At 42.6% G+C, this 18,522-nt stretch overlaps 1 protein-coding gene across 3 annotated transcripts in view; it reads right to left on the bottom strand.

The window, feature by feature from the left end:
• Window positions 1–13,716, bottom strand: part of nf1a (neurofibromin 1a) — a 55,232-nt gene extending 41,516 nt beyond the window's left edge. For all 3 annotated transcript variants that reach the window (XM_084467021.1, XM_084467023.1, XM_084467022.1), the window contains exons 1-7: window positions 13,476–13,716; window positions 5,925–6,068; window positions 3,007–3,090; window positions 1,990–2,180; window positions 1,293–1,399; window positions 964–1,031; window positions 34–109 (exon numbers count right to left, since the gene is read on the bottom strand). In XM_084467021.1, coding sequence (XP_084323147.1) covers window positions 34–109; window positions 964–1,031; window positions 1,293–1,399; window positions 1,990–2,180; window positions 3,007–3,090; window positions 5,925–6,068; window positions 13,476–13,535 — 730 coding nt within the window. In that variant the 5' untranslated portion in view covers window positions 13,536–13,716. The remainder of the gene's footprint in view (window positions 1–33; window positions 110–963; window positions 1,032–1,292; window positions 1,400–1,989; window positions 2,181–3,006; window positions 3,091–5,924; window positions 6,069–13,475) is intronic.
• Between the last annotated feature and the right edge of the window lie 4,806 nt (window positions 13,717–18,522).

The raw sequence follows: 18,522 nt of genomic DNA, 5'->3' as shown, positions 1-18,522 counted from the left end.
TGTAGCCACAAAACCACACAATCACAAACCTACCTGCCATGTCTGCCTGTGGCCGCTGGTAAAGCATTGTGAATTCATCGGGGTAGTTCTCCACCCAGTTCCAGAAAGCCTAGGTGGAGAGTACAGCCATCGTTTTAGGGGCCTTACACAAGCAGTATCTGTATCAGCTGTATCAGAATATATGGAAACTTTTGGTTTGATTCTCAAAGGGAAGTCTGGGTAGGATTCACAGAGTGCACAAATTTAAACTTCAAAAAGTATTTTGCTGAGGCGTGTGTACGATGGAATAGCAGAAGTCTTCCCTAAAAGCAGTCACACACTAGACTGGGTACCCCCCCAGCCCCTTCTGCCGGCGACTTGAATTCACCCTGCAGAAGGGTCTGGAGAAGATCAATACATATCTTTCTGCTTCCGATACATTTTTGCGGAAGCCAATCACCAAGCCGGCTTCACCCCCTGGCGCGCTATTGGCTGGTTTGACACAATGACGACAGGGAAGCGACGGCAAGCAGCCAATTGCGTACAGAGTCAGTTGAACTAGGCCCGTTGATCACGCCTCTGGTGCTGAAGAAGATGACCGCAGCCTCCCCAGACCAACGTGCAATCTACCGTTGAGCTCGGCAGTAGCCAGGCTAGGCACACACCTCAGTGTTCCTACTGACTGTATTTTTTTTACATTGTATAGGCCTACTGTCAGTTCTACAGAAACAAGAGTCAATCGTTCACAAAGTTACCAGGGGCTCTACTGTATCAGCAGTCATTTAAAAACTGACCGTGTAACAGGGCCCTTAACGCCGAAGGGTAAAATGCAATAATTGTACAAGTCATATTGCCTTGAGAGAAATAAACACGTTATCTTATCTTTCAGTTATTCAATAGCTTACTACTATTAGAATAATTATCAGATAATCATTTAATTACAAGGTGTGTCATTAAAGTATTAGAATGATTGGTAGTAATTACCTTTTCTAAACTGTTAATAACTGCTAATTGGGCAGGCTTCTTGAGAGCTTTAAACTTTAGCACCGTTTCTGTAAAAAAAAAAAAAACATGGTTAACAAATTATAGTTTGGTCCACATCTAGACTTCTAGTATGCACTTGAAATGTTTTTCTGTGGATGGACCAGACGTCAAAAGTATCCATCTCAGAGAAGTCAAATGCAAATCACATCAATACAATTCGGTAGACATGCAGGAATTTACAATTCCACCTTAAATCAGATACAATTATCATATTAGCGCAATGAAAACTACAGCACAAACAATCCGGCGCGGTGACACGTGGGCCCCACCTTGGAGCAGCCTCTTGAGCTTGGAGCAGTCCACGTTGATGTACTGCATGAGCTCTATGTCATGGACATCCACCGTGTCCTCCGAGCACACCGTGAGCTCCTGTAACCTAGGTGAAGAACAGTAAAGCAGAGAACCGTTTTGACTAAACTCGTTGTACTTTTTCACACAACCTTATTTGGACATTTGACTAGGAACCAGTACTGGGAACATATACACAACTGCACTTTATCTACACTTTATCTACACTTTATCTACACTTTATCTACGCTTTATCTACGCCCGCCTCCGTACTTCTGCTCAATTTCCATTTCCCTTCAGTACTACGTCTGGGTTTTGCGGTATTTTCGCAGGTTTTCTGCAGCCAATTTTTTGGGCCGTCCAATCAGCAAACAGGGAGGGGAGTGGCTGAGAACGTTGACGTTGAGGTCGTGCGCTGGTTTGAGTTGTAGTCAAACGTCAGCGATTGGTTATGGCAGATCCAGAGTGGCACTGAGGGGCAGATCTAATAGTTTCAAACTCCAACAGACACAGACCGCCTTCAAGTGAGTTAACGTTTGTCAATGGAGAAAGGCCGGACTCTCTGTGCAAACAAAATGAAATATGAGATTCTGGTAGGACCAGGCTACATTAAACCTGCACCCAAATCTCTTAGAAGATATGCATCGATGTGAAACAGCATTGTTGATTTCAACAAACCTGGTAGAGATCCGACTGAACACAGCATTAAAATTGTTGCAGCTTAGGGAGAAGAGGACCCCAGAAGCGGAGGCCCGCAGGTCGGTGGCGTGCTGGTGGCCATCGCGGTACGTGTGGATAAAATGGCAGATTTCCGGTAGGAGCTGCTTCACAAGCATGGCCTCATCCAAACGCAGGCAGTCCTTGGATTGCTAGGGACATTTAAAAACGGTGAGAGATGGGGCGTTAGTCAAAAGGTCTCAGGATAAAAAAATGTGCACTCATATTTACCCTTATCTTTCCTGTAAATACGGTTGACAATAATGGTTTAAAACCATTCCGATACACTCACGGTATTTGATAAATTGAGATGCAGTAATTCTCAATGAATATTCAACCAAAAAAAACAAACATTCATCTCAAAAAAGGAAAAAGGTTACGTTACAGAATATGCAAACACCCTAAGCTGAAAAAGGTTAGGTTACAGAATATGCAAACACCCTAAGCTAACAGGCCAACGCTAGCCCACTTCAACAACATGTGTGCTGCTAGGGTGTGCTGGGTTGTGGTGAAGGTGTTGCTGGTGTGTTCATTACAGACCATGTAAAGAATACGGCAAAATAGGCCTGGGCAATAAAACATTAAATTATCGTATCGTGATAGACTTTTGATCAATATCAATATAAAATATATTCAATATATATCGATAAGGGACTGGACCACCAAATCTAGCAGCTGGGTTTGTTACACAAACACGGTTCTATACTATTTGAGTGTTTTTCATTGTTGCATCGACATTGGAGTAATTATCAATGAAGAACAGCGGAAGGTCATGTTAAGAGTTAAACAGAAGTGTTTAAATCCAGCATGGTGATTCCAAGTCTTTTTAGGTCATTAAAATTATCAATAGTTATCGATATCGATCAATATGATCAAGTTATAGCGTGACATGTCTTTTAGCCATATCGCCCGGGCCTACGGCAACATGTAGGTAGGGAATGCTGAAGTCATTTCTACATAGAGAGGATAGAAGCGTACCCCAGCCAGGCACTTCTCCAGAGTGTCCAGGATGATCAGCTGTGAGAGGTAGAGGTTCTTCTCTGCCGTGTCGCCAAATATCCTCTGCAGACAAAAAAAACAGGTTTGAAAACCAACACAATATTTTCAATTAGACTTTATTTGTACAGCACATTTCTTACATTGTTTGTCTCAGTGTCATTCAATTATATTGACCTGACCTTTCAGTAGAGGGGTCAAGTGTCCAAATTGTAAAATGGTTGCTTAAGATATCTACCCGTTTGTGTTTCATGAAGGTTGTATTGTCAATTTTGCATTGGTTTGGATTTATTTCCCCATTGAGACTTTACCAGAACCTACCTCTACTAAAACATCTATCTTTGCTCTACTTCATTTTATTGACATCAAATATTGACCCAGGTACTCATCAGATGTTGTTCTATGGCCCTTTAGTACTATAGGGCTACCAACTGATAATGCACTGGGTGGTATTCACTCTAAAACATTTCAGGTGGAAATGAAATTACCACTTTGTCTCCTCAGCAGATCAACACAACTAGGCTCACAGCGGTGACCGCGTCTTTAGTTCCTGTGTCTCGTCGCTTATTCAGGGCATGAAAATCTGTTTAACATCCAATGTCTTTTAAAACCAACATTCAAATTGCAAAAGGGCTGGGCCAGGGCTTGCCCTGGCCTACCACATGTAAACCTAAACGATTTTGTCTCATTGCGCCTGATGGACAATAAAGTTTTCACACGGTACAAACTATTAAAAAGGTCCCATGGCATGAAATTTTCACTTTATGAGGTTTTCTAACATTAATATGAGTTCCCCTAGCCTGTCTATGGTCCTCCAGTAGCTAAAAATTGCGTTAGGTGTAAAATGAGCAGTAGGTATCTTGCTCCGCCTTTGAAAAAATGAAGGCTCAAACGCAGCGATTTGGGATCCGTATGTCGTCATATGGGGCCATGTTACCTCCCCTTTCTCTGCTTGGCCCGCCCAGAGAATTTGGCCCGCCAATGAGACAATGAGATAGGTACCGTGCGATCGCAACATGTGTGTGTGTGTGTGAATACACACACTGTAACGCAAGTGTTCTTTGTTATTTGGATAACCGTTCTGCTGTCGGTGTTATGGCGCATAACACGCAACACAATAACGCAAGCTTGCATACCGCTCCCATTTGGTGAGAAGACTAGACTGTGTCGGGTTCTCTGAGGTCTCTGGTATTTCCACAACGAGATTCGTAGTGGGGGTTATCTCAGCCATGGTTGAGAAGGAATTGGGAACCGCCACATGAAGGAGAAAGGGATTGTTGCCCAGGATTGTCCGCCGGAGCCCCCGCTGCCCGCTGAACGCTGCCCGGGGTTGTCTCCCGCCGGAGCACCGCTGCCCACCGCCGTGGCAGCGGGGCTCCGGAGGGAGACAACCCCGGGCAACGGGCAGCGTTCAGCGGGGCTCAACAATTCCTTTCTCCTCCATTTCGCGGTTCAGTCTGTACTTAATATTGACGTGGAAGCGGTACCGTGGCCGCAAGCTGCTCAGGGCCACGCCCCCACCCTCCACCTTGACCCGCCTCTAAAAACGGAGCGTTTGTGGAGAGCTCACTGTGGGACTGGCTCGTAGTGGCTGTAACTCTGCACCAAGGCTGAATTTCTTGAACGTCTTCAAATACTGTATTAGGGGCCCACTAACACCTATATATAAGCGTCCATAAAGTAGCATGCCATGGAATCTTTAACATCAGCTGCAACGGGAATATGAGTCATATTCCTATGAGAAGGTCTACGAAATGAACTTAAACTAAATTAACTTAAAACTTACGTTTCTCAACAAAGTCCTCTTATTGCATCCGTAGTGGACCTAACCAAATTACTATCAGGGCGCACTCACACTAGGCCATCTGTACCGTTGCCCGAGTACGTCTGCCCCCTAAAGCCTAGATGGTTTGGCTGGTGTGAGCACGCCGTCCGTACTCCAGTACAGTTCAACTCCGTGGCCTCGGTACACTTCGGAGAGGTGTGCTCAGGCCACGGTACAGACGCTAATGAGCCGACACGCGCACGGATACGCAGCCTATATGTACAAGAGGCAACCGTACTCAGGCCCAGTTGAGATTGCCTAGCGTGAGCACAGGCCAGTGGCACAGTGGTGGGGGGGGGGGGAACTTATGAATATAACGCACGTATAAAACTCCATCTGAACCAATGTTGAATAAAAAGGACCTGATGTCGAGAGCGAAAAATGTTAATTCACATAACTGAAACCGTTATGCCTGCAGTTAACTGCCCCCAGCCTCTTCTCACGATCAGATCGTATATTGGTTATCAAAAATAATCCTGATCGGACGATATGAAAATAGACACGATGGCCCAACCCAAGTGTTTTTGAGTTCCATCCAGGCATCCGTTTATTTTGACGTCTGCGTCCGAGAGAGGGATAAGCTTAACTGACCTTTATTTTCCAAAATGAAAGATATTAACCATATCAGTGCCTGGTATCACGTTTTTTGCCTGAACATTTCTTCGTCACTTTGGGATTTGGGTTCACCACATAGAACAAAAACATATACAAAACACTGATACTCTGTTTTAAAAAAAACATAGAAAGCTGAACAAATTGTTTTGAACTACATCCTTTAAAAAGGTATAGACGTAGCTGATCATATAACATCTTTGAGAATGGTTTACACAGCAGGGTGTTACCTTTCAACCGATTTGTAAGGCAATATTGTAGTGCCTACAAGAATGAACATGCTGGTTTTGAACATGATGCTACGCCATTTTGTTTGTTCCAGGTAGGTAAGCGATACGATGCATATCAAATTATAGAGGCAAATTAAATCAATGCTCAATGCAAAACCTTTGAATGGTTTAAAATCTTAGCACTCAAAAGTATCTCATGATTCACATACTTCAGTAAACAGAAAAGTACTCACCATGTTGTTGACCGTTTTGAGGATGTTGGTGAGGCCACTGATGACAAGAGAAAACTTGTACTTAGAGATGTTGATGAGACATTCCTTGTTGTTCTCTGTGCTGATTTTGGTGTGGGTATTCTGGTGTCCAACTTTGATTGGAAGCTGAAAGAGAAGACAGAGCAAGATTAGAGATACCATTACAATTTCAATTATAAATAGTAAAACGTTGTCTAGCTAGGGAATTTGTTTTTTTTAACATTTGTCCAGTTTGAACACCTCTGATGCCATAAATGTAATCAAGCCCTACTTCACTCAAAAACACAAAGGCAATGACTAATGTACATTTTTCTTTTGCTTTATCTCAGTCATGCCTCATGGGCCTTGGTTTGTATCGCAAATGCAGCCATTACCCCAAGCTGTTGGAAAGAAAACTCAGTTTTAATGTATGTATTTGTATTGATCATTCATCTCGATAGCAGTCGCTACAAGCCAATGTTTATTTGCACTGCGGTACGTGACTATTGGTGTCTTTTGATAACATGAAGGTGTGCGGTTGTATCGCAACAGTTTCGTTGTGGATACCAACTTTCTATGAAAAGCCTATTTTAGTTATTGAACAGGAAAACTAACTAGAACCCGACGGGGACACACACACACACACACACACACACACACACACACACACACACACACACACACACACACACACACACACACACACACACACACACACACACACACACACACACACACACACACACACACACAGTAAGGCCCATTTACATTGAACACGACGGTCAATGCGATTTTATCACATAATAAAATAGGACGTTAAATAGGACTGTACTAGGGATCTTAATGATTAGTCGACAATCAATAAATTGCTCTGTAAGAATTTGATCGATCTTATGTTGGTATCAAGTATAAATATTAATTATAAAAAACTATCGCCGTCTTGAAATTGTTTCAATGCGAGGAAATATTTGACTATGTGGCAGCAATGAGACAGATCAGTAGAGGGCTCCACTGAAGTCACGGCAGACAACGCGCCATGAAACGCACCCAAGCAATCTGCTAATTGACTGAGAAGAATATGATGCAAGTAAGTTTTGTCGTTAGCAAGGGATCGAGACCGGATTACATTTTTATCGAACCAAGACATAGAATTCCGTCATGAGCCACCATTACCGGGCGCAATGGAATCTCGCTACAAAGAACTAGAGGCAGAGCTGCTAACAAAGCGTGCCGCCATTGACACGCCAACAGACCGTTGGACCACCTTTACAGCAGAGAGCTACCTGAACATCACCTGCCACTACATCGGCAAATTAACCGAGCGGTTCTGCTCACTCACAGCCTGCCCAGCAGGCATACAGGGTGCCTTCTCCCCGCAAAGCTGAATGAAGCCATGCAGCAATTTGGACTTGAAGGCCGAGCCATTGGATGCATCCATGACAACACGGCCAACATCATCGCTGCCAACAATCCTCCCAGAGTCAGCTGGTCCTGCTTCGCTCACACCCTCCAGCTGGCCATTAATGAGGGGATTTGCACTACACCTGTATTGAGCAATCGCTGCTGCTGGCAAACTGGCTAGCCACTTCAATCATAGCGCCGTGGCAACGAAAGTGCTGCAGGAGAAACAGAAGCAATTGGACCCCGCAACCCACCGGCTTATCCAATCATGTAAAACAAGATGGAGCTCGAACGCGGACCAAGCTTCAGGACGCCAGCGTCCGAGAGCTGAACGAGTACTGGAAGCTGCGTGGGCAGCACTGAAGTATGGCAGCACTGACGTACGCCGCCACTAGTGATCGGCCGCCCGATATTATCGTCCGATATTTGCGGGTTTTTTTATGTGTCTTTTCAAACGTCTGACTCCGTCCCCTCTGTGCCCAGAAACCTTACCAAAAGAAAATAAAACGGTCACGAGCTCGATCACACTCTCCAATACAAAAGTATACTTTGGTCCTACACCACCAAATTATTACACACCTGGTTCCGGCAATGACAATAAGCCACATTACTTAACAAAACACGTACTTTGTTTCAGAATTTTTTCCTCATATAGGCTAGCATGATACAACGGCGCGTTTCCAGCGAGCGGTGCGGTTAGGTGTGGCTCGGTTACGGCCGACCGTACTCTCATGGCAGGGCGGGGTTTAAGCCGGACGGCGATAGCCGCGGCAGCTACGTAAGAATCGTGACATCATAGCAGCCCAGGGCACAGTGTAGCCTGCTAATGAATTCAATCAAAAAGAAGAATGCGACACATTAAACAAAGAGAAACGATGTGTGACGTCCAAGAAGGACGGCAAACCTTTTCGTGACATTTTCTTCAATAAAACACGCTTTCACCGTTGTCCAGAAATACCTAGCGGGTAGGTACTGCGTTTGTTTTCATCCCCCTGTCACACGGAAGTGACGATTCTGTCAACCAATCAACGGCCGGCGCGTGTAGCTCCAACTTTTCGGCACCCTTTCATACCGCTTGGAACCCCAATGGAGGAGTACCGAAAAATAGGTACGGCTAAGCGCATAAAACAATCCTATTGGAAACACTTGAGCTATTGATATAGCCAGAGGATAATTTTTTTTTTTTAATATATATATATATATATATATATATATATATATACATATATCGTTCTGTGTCTTAAAACCACCATAGGTATACAGTGTGCCTCTACACTGAGCCCTTCATTTAATTTGTCATTTTCACAAAGAAACCATAAAACTTATTACAGATTACAGTTAGAAGGCCAATTACAGTTCTTGCAGTGCTAACCTGTTGCAAATGCAACTGCATTCTCACACACAAATGCAACGACATGTCACAAACAGATGCAATGAGATTAGTCTCACACAACCCGAATCTCCAACAGCATTCCAAATGTGACATTTGTGGTCCTGAATATAATTTTTGATATTTTCATGTGGTTTGATTGACTGAACACTTAAAAGAATCTTCTGTTACATTTGAATATAAACAATCACCTTTGTTTCAAGGCATTTAAGGCTGAGAGTTCTAAGGAGGGGAGTGATATCCCAATGATTATGGCTAGGCCTGGGACGCTATAGAACTTTTCTTACAGCGGTGAAAAGGGAACGCATCACCGCTGTATGCCGATTTACCGTCACAACAGATTAATTGTATCTGTACAGAAGTCAAACAAGTACTGTAGCAAGGAATGTAATGAGATGACCTGACGAAATCTGAACAGATCTGAGCAGCAACCATGGATAGGATGGGAGAGAACCTGTGAATAGGTTAACAAATCCCATACATGAACCACATTGCATAACTTCAGTGTATTATAAACAACTTAACATTTTAACCAGACAGCCAGTGTAAATAAATAAGGGGAGGGCTGCTTGTGAGGCTAAATTGAGTGTGTGTGTGTGCGAAACAGCCAATGTGCAACAGCGCCATTAATTCCACAGCACGGACCCTCTGCATCATTGTCCGTGCTTGCGTCAAACTTCAAAAGACTTGCGCCAGCGTTTTGAAGAATATTGGAGGGGTTCTCTTGTGAACAGAACACTGTCTTTCTGCCAATTCATTCTCAACCATGCCCGAGATAACCACCTTTGCGAGTCTATACTTGTTGTGGTGGTACCAGAGACGTTGAACCCAACGCCATCGTTATTGGGTTAATAATATAAGTGAGTAAGTGAAGTTTTTGCACAGGAAATGGAATACGCGTATAGCCTAGTGAAGACGAGTTTATACTCCGACCTTTCACCAAAATATCCTATGCATTTAGAGGAATCAACTATATGAGTTTAATCAACTATAGTCATGTTTAATCCATGAATTAAATAGTATAGCGAATGGCTGTTCGCAGATGAGGAGTGATTATGATAAGTGGTTCTGCTTTGGAGCATTTAGCGTAAAAATATCTAAGCTAGTAGCTTGGTGCAAATAAAATTAATGTTGCCTTTTTGTTAAAGGGAAATCCCGTCGTATCCGTACAGCCCCATTCAACTCAATGATTTTTTTATTCAATAGTGTGGAAAAATCGTGACCAACAATCACGTTCAATGTAGAAGGAGCTCAGAGCGCAAGTCGGAACGGAATACGCGGCTAATTATATCAACGCCGTTGAGAGGTCGGCCTTACTATATCGTTTTTTGCCTTTTTACTCTGCAAAAAAAGAATATAAGGATACGTCATTCCATCGAGAGCTACTGTGACTTAACGCATTGAGAAACACTTTGAAGAGAAGGATGAGCAAACGATGGACTGATCAAAATGCGGCAATAAGCTTTGGTAACAGAATATAAAAAGGCAAGACATTCACGACACAAAACATTAAAATGTCAGCACCTCTAAATGCAGCGCCAAAGCTCATTGAGTCAATGGAGCGCCAAAATCAAAATGAGAGCGCCACTTTCTTGTATTTCCAATAATCTTGTGTTTTTTTCTGAAACATTAGTTACCACTTAATGGGTGTTGATCAAAAGCAAAGTTAACCGAAAACTGCCATGCCTTACTTGTTCTATCATATAATTATATCAATGTTGACTTTTCCCCATTACAAATATGTCTCACAACTGTTACAATATATGTTTGTGTCTCAAAAAGGTTGTATTGTCAATTTTGCATTGGATTCAGTGAGATTTCGCCTGAATCTACCTCTACTAAAACCTCCATCTTTGCTCTACTTCACTTTATTGTCATCAAATATTGACCCAGGTACTCATCAGATGTTGTTCTATAGTACTATAGGGCTACCAACTGATAATGCACTGGGTGGTATTCACTCTAAAACATGACATTTATTTCAGGTGGAAATTAAATCTTCCACTTATGCTGTGCTCTAGCTTTACTCACTCTAACAAAGAAATATCCACCTTGAATATTTCACTTGCACAACAATTGTTCTTTTGGTTCCAAGATTACATATAGCCCTTGCAGTTTGAGATATAATACATTTACTTTGGGTATGTTATTTTCAGAAGAAAACTCAGAGACAGAAATAGGCCTAGTAATGGTTAATAAAGGTTAATAAAAAAAACATTGTATGCCCTTAATGTTGTGTAAAGTTTACCATGTGGTATCGATATTTTTCTAAATATGGCAGCAAAGTTAGAAAATCCAGTATCGTAACAACACTACAACACAGCCTTATAAAACCGTGGTGTGTTTTTGTGTCAGACTCACATTGCCATACAGAGGTCTAGAGTTCCAAACTGAGTCATTTGTTATATGATACAATTAGAATATTAAAAAGATTACTGTCATGGTTGCCATTAGTTTTATTATATCCTATCTTTTCCCCTGTTAAACAATGTAGGCCATTCCTAGTGTAATCCCTCAAACGTTGAACACTAGCCGTTTGGTCTGAGGCATAAGAGCTACTAAAGAGGCTACAACGCGTGACATACAGTTCTGATGGTAAGTGATCCACAACTTGATAAATAAATAGATACATCTTCCAATTGCAAGATGCCGTTTAAGAGTAAACTAATGTCAGTCAATTGTCTAAATTATCCATGTATTCTCCAAATGAAAAGATTTGCCACGCAAAGGATGGAGCAAATAGTACTTCGCTCCTCTCACAAAAGCATTTGGACTCCCAACTGTTGCAGCTGGATGTTCAACCTCCTCAAGATGTGAATAATTAATAAATCGGACACAAACCAAATACCTCCCCCATATGTTACTGTCCCTCCCCTGCGAGTGAGGTTGAATTCTGTTTCCAGACGTCGTTGAACATAGTTTGGCAGACAGTCAATAATGATAACTAAATGATTTATATTTCATACAACACGCCATATGCACTGTTTTTACTTTCAACAGCAAAAAATGTAATGTATAAAAATATAAATAGTGATGATGACGGTTATGACCTTAACCTTGCAGTAGGCATCATTTGTCTGTGGTATTGTGGCGATGTGGTTATTGTCACGGCACCTAGTTATGGCCCAAGCCATCTTTATGATACTTTTTTAGTTTAGCAAGTATAGTACAATAAATCTGAGAAGTGTAACCCTCTAGGAAGCAGCGATCAACATTTACTGCTCTCCAGACACAGCTCCACACACATCATGGCCTGAGCATAGCCTCTCATCATCACTGCATGGTGACGTGCCTCCAGAAAGGTCTTCACAAAATGAACCGACTGTTATTTACCAGTTACTATGCTTAACATCATAGAAGTCAAACTCAACTGTCTAAACTTGCTGCTTTAATGTCCCCTTTCAAATTAGACCCATCCCAACAGTATTCTTTTGAAATGATGACAACTCAGATCTGGTTAGGTAATCAAACTGTTTCAGTTTCAGATAGAAGATCAGCATTTCATTTTGTTAACGTGTCAAGGCTTTATGGCCATGGAACTTATTAAATTAACATGCTAGTAAATAGTCTAAATATTTTTCGCTGCAGTCCTATCTGTAGTCTGTAGTTGCAGAAAGAAAAAGTATGTCATAACATGGAAAGTAGGCCTACTGACTTTCTGGCTGTGGCTAATTTGAATGAAAGAGGTGGCTTTAATCAGCCTTAATCTCTTTAAACCGGTATGATCCCAGATCAGCCACTTGGGAACAATCCACAATCCGTGACCCTTGACACCAACACCAAATAAGTTGGGAGACATGCACACTGGCAACACATTCGTATGTAACATTTTACCAAATAATATAATAGTACACACTTGTTACACTCATTGTTTGAGACAAGAGCTACACGGACTGGTGAAAGCTTTCCTTAAGGTCATATACAAATGTGTGCTACAGTGTGTGTATATACAAGTTGCACCCAAGTTAACGAGTCATCAGCACACCGACCATCGCAATATCGATCTGCAATGAAATTCGTTGCGTTTTAATCGGGTAACTATAAACCATTTCACAAAAAAAAAAAAAAAAAAAAAAAGGTAGCAAGCCTATTTAGCATTTACACGGAAACCAAAATCGTACTGGTGGGGTTACTTCGGTGTGGAGACTTCCCTGCAGCTTCTCTCACACCAATGCAGTTCCAGATAACCCAATCACATCTCATTTGTTTACATTAGCTAGCAGGCTAACGCAGGGGCTACCTACTAGCTAGGGGGACGCTAGCTCTGTGCCTCTGAAGACGTACAGCACAGCTCCATCGTGTTAAGGCAAAGGGGAAAACGTCAAAAACCCATTCAACTAACTAGGCTGGGCGACAAAACAAAAAAAACCCTGACCTTTCTTCGGTACATCGTGTATTCTCCTTGAGTGATCATAAAAAAAAAACAGCAGCCGAGCCTCCTCCTTGTGCATTTTTTTTTTTTGGAATAACGCGAACGATCTGATGAGCACTTGGGCTCTTCACACACACACACACAAAAATGCCCTGGAAGTTTTAGGAGGAGGAAAGAAAAATATATATGTACACATCTTTAGTTTGAACGGCTTGTTGTTTGTGTCGGCCCCCCCACCACCACCACCACCACCACCAACCCCCCCCAAAAAAGGGGGGGTGGGGGTGGTGGTGTGTGGGGGGGGGTGGTGGTGGTGGTGTGCAACCAACCCACTGGTAACCGCCTGGGTACACACATCATTTCATGGGATCATCATACATGCTCATCTTACCTGATCATCAAATCTATTAATCACGGCCTGGACCCATTCCACTGGTTTGTGTGCCGCCATGGCAGGGCGGATGGCAACCGCGGCCGCTCTCCTTAAGACGCCAACGTGTGCAAGGGAACCCGATGATTCTGTTTATGCATGAAATCGCGTCCTCGGTCGACTGAAAGGACGGGAGCTCGCTGGTTGTTTTTTTCCTTTCGGCGAGATTCACCATGCCACCGCCATGACACACCACCGGAAGTCTTCCTCGGCTAAATTATTGGGAGGTTTCGGAGCGCGTGCGTCAACTACGTATTATTTTATTCATGGCCCTAGTATAATGGGCCGAAATAGTGTGGAGTGTATTCCTCCGACCTCCCGGAATTCATTTAACTAATGCAAACTTTTTTTTTTTTTAATGTTTAGTCTTTGTAATTACTTTATACTAGCAGACGTTTATTTGCATTTTCTATTATTTGGTTAACTAAAAGGACATATCCAAAAAATATCTATCCTTTAATGGAAGAAAGCACCATCTAACCAGCGAGGGCGGACGAGCACAACTGGCGAAGCCGCAGGGGGGCAAAACCAAACGACAGTCATGACCGTCTGTTTGTGAAGCTCACGTAGAAGAGACGAACATGTCATTCCTCTATTGGCCTTTAGGGGGTCCCGATAGTTCAATGGAGAGTGACCCATTCACTATCCTCCATTCACTACAACGGGAGGAAATGTCGTGTCTTATCAAAGTCAATATTTTTTTCTTCCTCGTTCGGTTAGAAACTCAGTCCCTTGTTCATCTTCAAATTATGTTTTTTTTCCAAGGTCCTGCTCGACCGTTATATTGCATTACGAATGTATTAATAATTGGAAATTAAAGGTATGATATGCAATAATGCAACTGTCCGATGCTATTGGAGCGCACGGAGGCATTTTCATAAACAACCCAGATGGTTGTCGCCCGAGCCATTTAGAGAGAGTTGGGCAAAGAACTATGTATAACTAAGTAGTAATTACAAAGTTATAGTACAAAGTTTGTGTAGTTATTAAAGTGTTCAAGTGTTCTTTTAAATGTATGTGTAGGCCTATGTGGGTTTAAATGTGTATGTGGGTGTATAGACAGGTTGATACATATACACCACACACACGCAATTTAAAATCAAATAATTAAAATAATTGAATTAATTATTAAAATGTAAATTGTGAACTGTCTGAAATGGTTCTATATAAAACCTGTTGAGGGTGCCAAATATGTACCAAGCTATATAACCCTTAAAGGTTCTGTATAGCACCACTTATTTTTGCGTATGCTTCCAAAATGGAGATTTTTTTAGAGAGTTGGGATTGTTTAACATTTACAGGTAATTTAAAGATTAAATATTGACTCATTTCTTAATGATTCTTTGAATTATTTTGAAATTTGAATCTTAATGATGACTGGATGAATTTGTGAGATTGGTGGATGAGCATCTGGGTGCTTTTGAGATAAATAAACAGTAAGGTGAGCAATAAGGTTACTATGTTAAACCATGTCGAAAGGTTTGCAGGTCTGTCAATTATTGTAATAAAAAATAGCCGCATTATTCGGCCAAGTTGTCATTTGGGTAGAAATGTTTGAAGAAATGTAGAATATTTTTATTCCTAAATACATGTCGGTAAATCAATCACTCCAAGATAACAGCATGTTACCCTCTGGCCTGCTAGCAACCCGCTACCCTTAAACACGTGCAGAGGCTGCTGTTACTAGCGTTGACTAAATGCAGTGGGAACTCCTGAGGCTCAGGCTAACGTTTGGCATTGTCACAAATGACTAAAGTGAATCTATTACCTGAGGAACTCTTCTCTAATGGAACAACCACATCCATCCCTATCCTGTGTGTCAACAATTGGTAATGGTTATAAATAGGCCCTGGGTACTCCCCTAGCTGAGGTAACATTGAATAATAATAGAATATTGGGTACACTTGAGTATACATCCCTGTAGTGATGGTTGAAAACGATCCAACAAATACTTCTGAACGACGGTTCATCTACCGGGTAAGCTCTTAATGCTCCTGAGTGCCCGTGAATCCCCGGCTTTTGCCGGGTCATATGCCAACAAGCACTTGTGTTATCGTAGGAACGCTGCCTGCTGCGTGGTGCAGTCTTTGAACACCTAGGACGCAAGACAATCCCGCTCATCAACGGACGAGCGGGAATCATTGTCTCGAACGAGGACGTTGAGTGAAAAAGGCAAGTGGAAATGATAAAATAATTAAAAAAATAAAACACTAGCATAATTTCCAGAGAAGGTAAACATGTGGAATATATTATATGTTATATATATTATTATAACAGGACAGTATGAATGGACAATGAATAATAGGAATACTAAAATGGTCAGTGACGTTTCATTCTATTTTGCTCATTACGATGATACGATGATTCTGTAACATCATATTGGGTTTACATAGCCTACCGACATACAAGTCGGATGCTCTATCAATGCATTAAAAATGATATTTAATCTTTATTAATATAAACTATGATGACTGGTAATGCATTAAAGAGAAGTTTTGACTGGGCAGCACTATAGCTTTGAAACGTGCATGTAACAGAGTATCATAGTATGTAACGGATAACCTGACACCATTTTGCAAATAGTATCAAAAAGGTACGACACAGTTTATAGGTGCATCTCAATCAATTAGAATATTGTGGAAAATGATGCTTAATTTATTAAATTTACTTTATTGTGGAAAAAGTTCAATATTGTAGACTCAAGGTGTCACACTGTAATCAGTTAATTACCTCAAAATACCTGCAAAGGTTTCCTGAGTCTTTCTATGGTATCTCAGTCTGGTTCTTGGGCTTCACAATCATGGGGAAGACTGCTAACTTGACAGTTGTGCAGAAGACATTCTGCACAACAGAAGACAGAAGACGTCATTGACAGCCTCAACAAGTTGTTGCTAAAGAAGATGGCTGTTCACAGAGTGCTGTATCCAAGCGTATTCATAGAAAGTAGAGTGGAAGGAGAGAGTATGGTATGTGCACAACAGCAACAGGGATAACCGCTGCCCTGAGAGGATTGTCAAGCACAGATTAAAAAATGTGTGGGAGCTTCACAAGGAGTGGACTGAGGGAATGCACCAAGAGCCACCACATTCAAGACACGGGCAACTATACAACTGTCACATTCCTCGTGTCAGGCCACTCCTGAACCAGAGACAACGTCAGAAGCGTCTCACCTCGGCTAAGAGAACTGGTCTGTCGCTCAGTGGTCTGTCGCTCACTGGTCTGTCGCTCAGTTGTCTGTTGCTCATTTCATTTGGAAATCAAGGTCCCAGAGTCTGGAGGAAGAATGGAGAGGCACAGAATCCAAGTTGCTTGAAGTCCAGTGTGAAGTTTCCACAGTCAGTGATGATTTGGGTCAGTGATGATTTCTTCTGCTGTCGGTCGACTGTGATTATCAAGTCCAGAGTCCAAATGGTAAATGGAGTCCACGCAGCCGTCTCTACCAGGACATTTTAGATTTTAGACTTCCTTCTGCACACAAGCTTTATGGAGATGCTGATTTCATTTTCTACCAGGACTTAGATAAACAACTGAAACATTCTTTTCTCCTGTCGAACCAATGTCCGTCCAACCTGTTGGGGAGACATTTAATGTGTCGCTTGCACTGACGTCATTTGCACTGCCTCATGGTTACCTCAAACGCAAACCCCACGATCCGAGCCTGCTCGCGTGCGGTACAAGGTAACTTTCATTGATGGGACTTGCTGCCAGAGGGGCCAGGCTCAATAGCTAAAAACTACATGCAGAGTCAGGTAGAAATACAAGAGATGCCAACAGATGATTTCTGCCATCATGTCTTATGGTGGCCAATTAGGTAAGGTTTGAGAAGGCATGGTTTAAAGAAGAGCATATAAAAACCCATGTTAAAGATGTCAATGTGGCTCTGGAATGAAAGATTGTGACCTATTCTGGTGAAGGTTTGTTCTGTATGGTTTTACGATGTTCCATGTTCATCACCACATCCGAGCAAAAAGGGATGGGGGGTGGGGGGCGGTACTTCTCCCACGCACCAGACACAGAGTGTGGAGTGGAGCTTACAAAACCCGACACAAGAGTTTTTAGTTCCACAGATCTCTGCAAGAAATCCTTCTTCTTGGAGCGCCCATTTGGCCTGGATTGAGTATACTCACACAACTCCTTACCAAGCAGTCACACGCACGTCACCATTTGAGTGCATATAGGAGCATAGCTGGGTGGCCCGCAGAAAAATCTTGGATGCTTCCTTGGTCCGGGATTTCCATGAGGAGTACCCGTATAGACCTGGTGGCGGCGACCCGGAGGTTAGGGTTAGCCCTAACCCAATAGATGCATTGCTCTGTCTCCCCCTCTTGGTGGCTTATTGTCTGTGCGTTGGGCGAGGCATTACCCTGTTTTGCCCGGCTCTACACCTGCTGGACATACACACCTGCCATCCATCTCCGGTCATCATCCTGCCCTACTTATACCCGGTCCTTCACCCATCACTCATCGGCAGATCGTTGTTTCAACCACAGTGGTGGTAGATAACCAGTCTGGGAATTAGTGAATTTTGTAATTCTAAATACATTTCCTGCTCCATGTTTCCTCCTGTTCATAATCTCTGTGTTCCTCTTGCACCAGGATCACCTAACCCGTACCTGCCTGTCACCCACACCTGTGTGCTCCTCTACCTGCCTACCTGCCATGACTGTCGCCTGCCTGTCATCCATCCTCCATCCTCTCCTGTCCACCTCCTGTGTTTTCCCTACTGCTCATATCCTCCCTACAATAAACCTCTGGTTTAATTCAACAACCTCCGTTGTCTGCGTATGCGCTTGTGTTCCCCCCGCTCGATCATTACAGGGTGTGCCATACCAGTCAAGAGGCTGGACTACTCATCCCTAATTATTTGACCAAACATAATCACGGAAGTAAAGGTTGACATAAGATATTTTTCAGGAGAGGTGTTTTCTGTGGGAGTGACACCACTGCCGGGGGGCTTAGGGGTGTGAAACTAAGCAGACCTCATACATGGATAAAGCTATATAACACA

The sequence above is a fragment of the Micromesistius poutassou genome (genome assembly GCF_964030765.1).
Source record: "Micromesistius poutassou genome assembly, chromosome: 4".
Classification (NCBI taxonomy): domain Eukaryota; kingdom Metazoa; phylum Chordata; class Actinopteri; order Gadiformes; family Gadidae; genus Micromesistius; species Micromesistius poutassou.
Note: the sequence above shows the minus strand (reverse complement) of the source record. Positions and strands in the feature narration are given on the sequence as shown.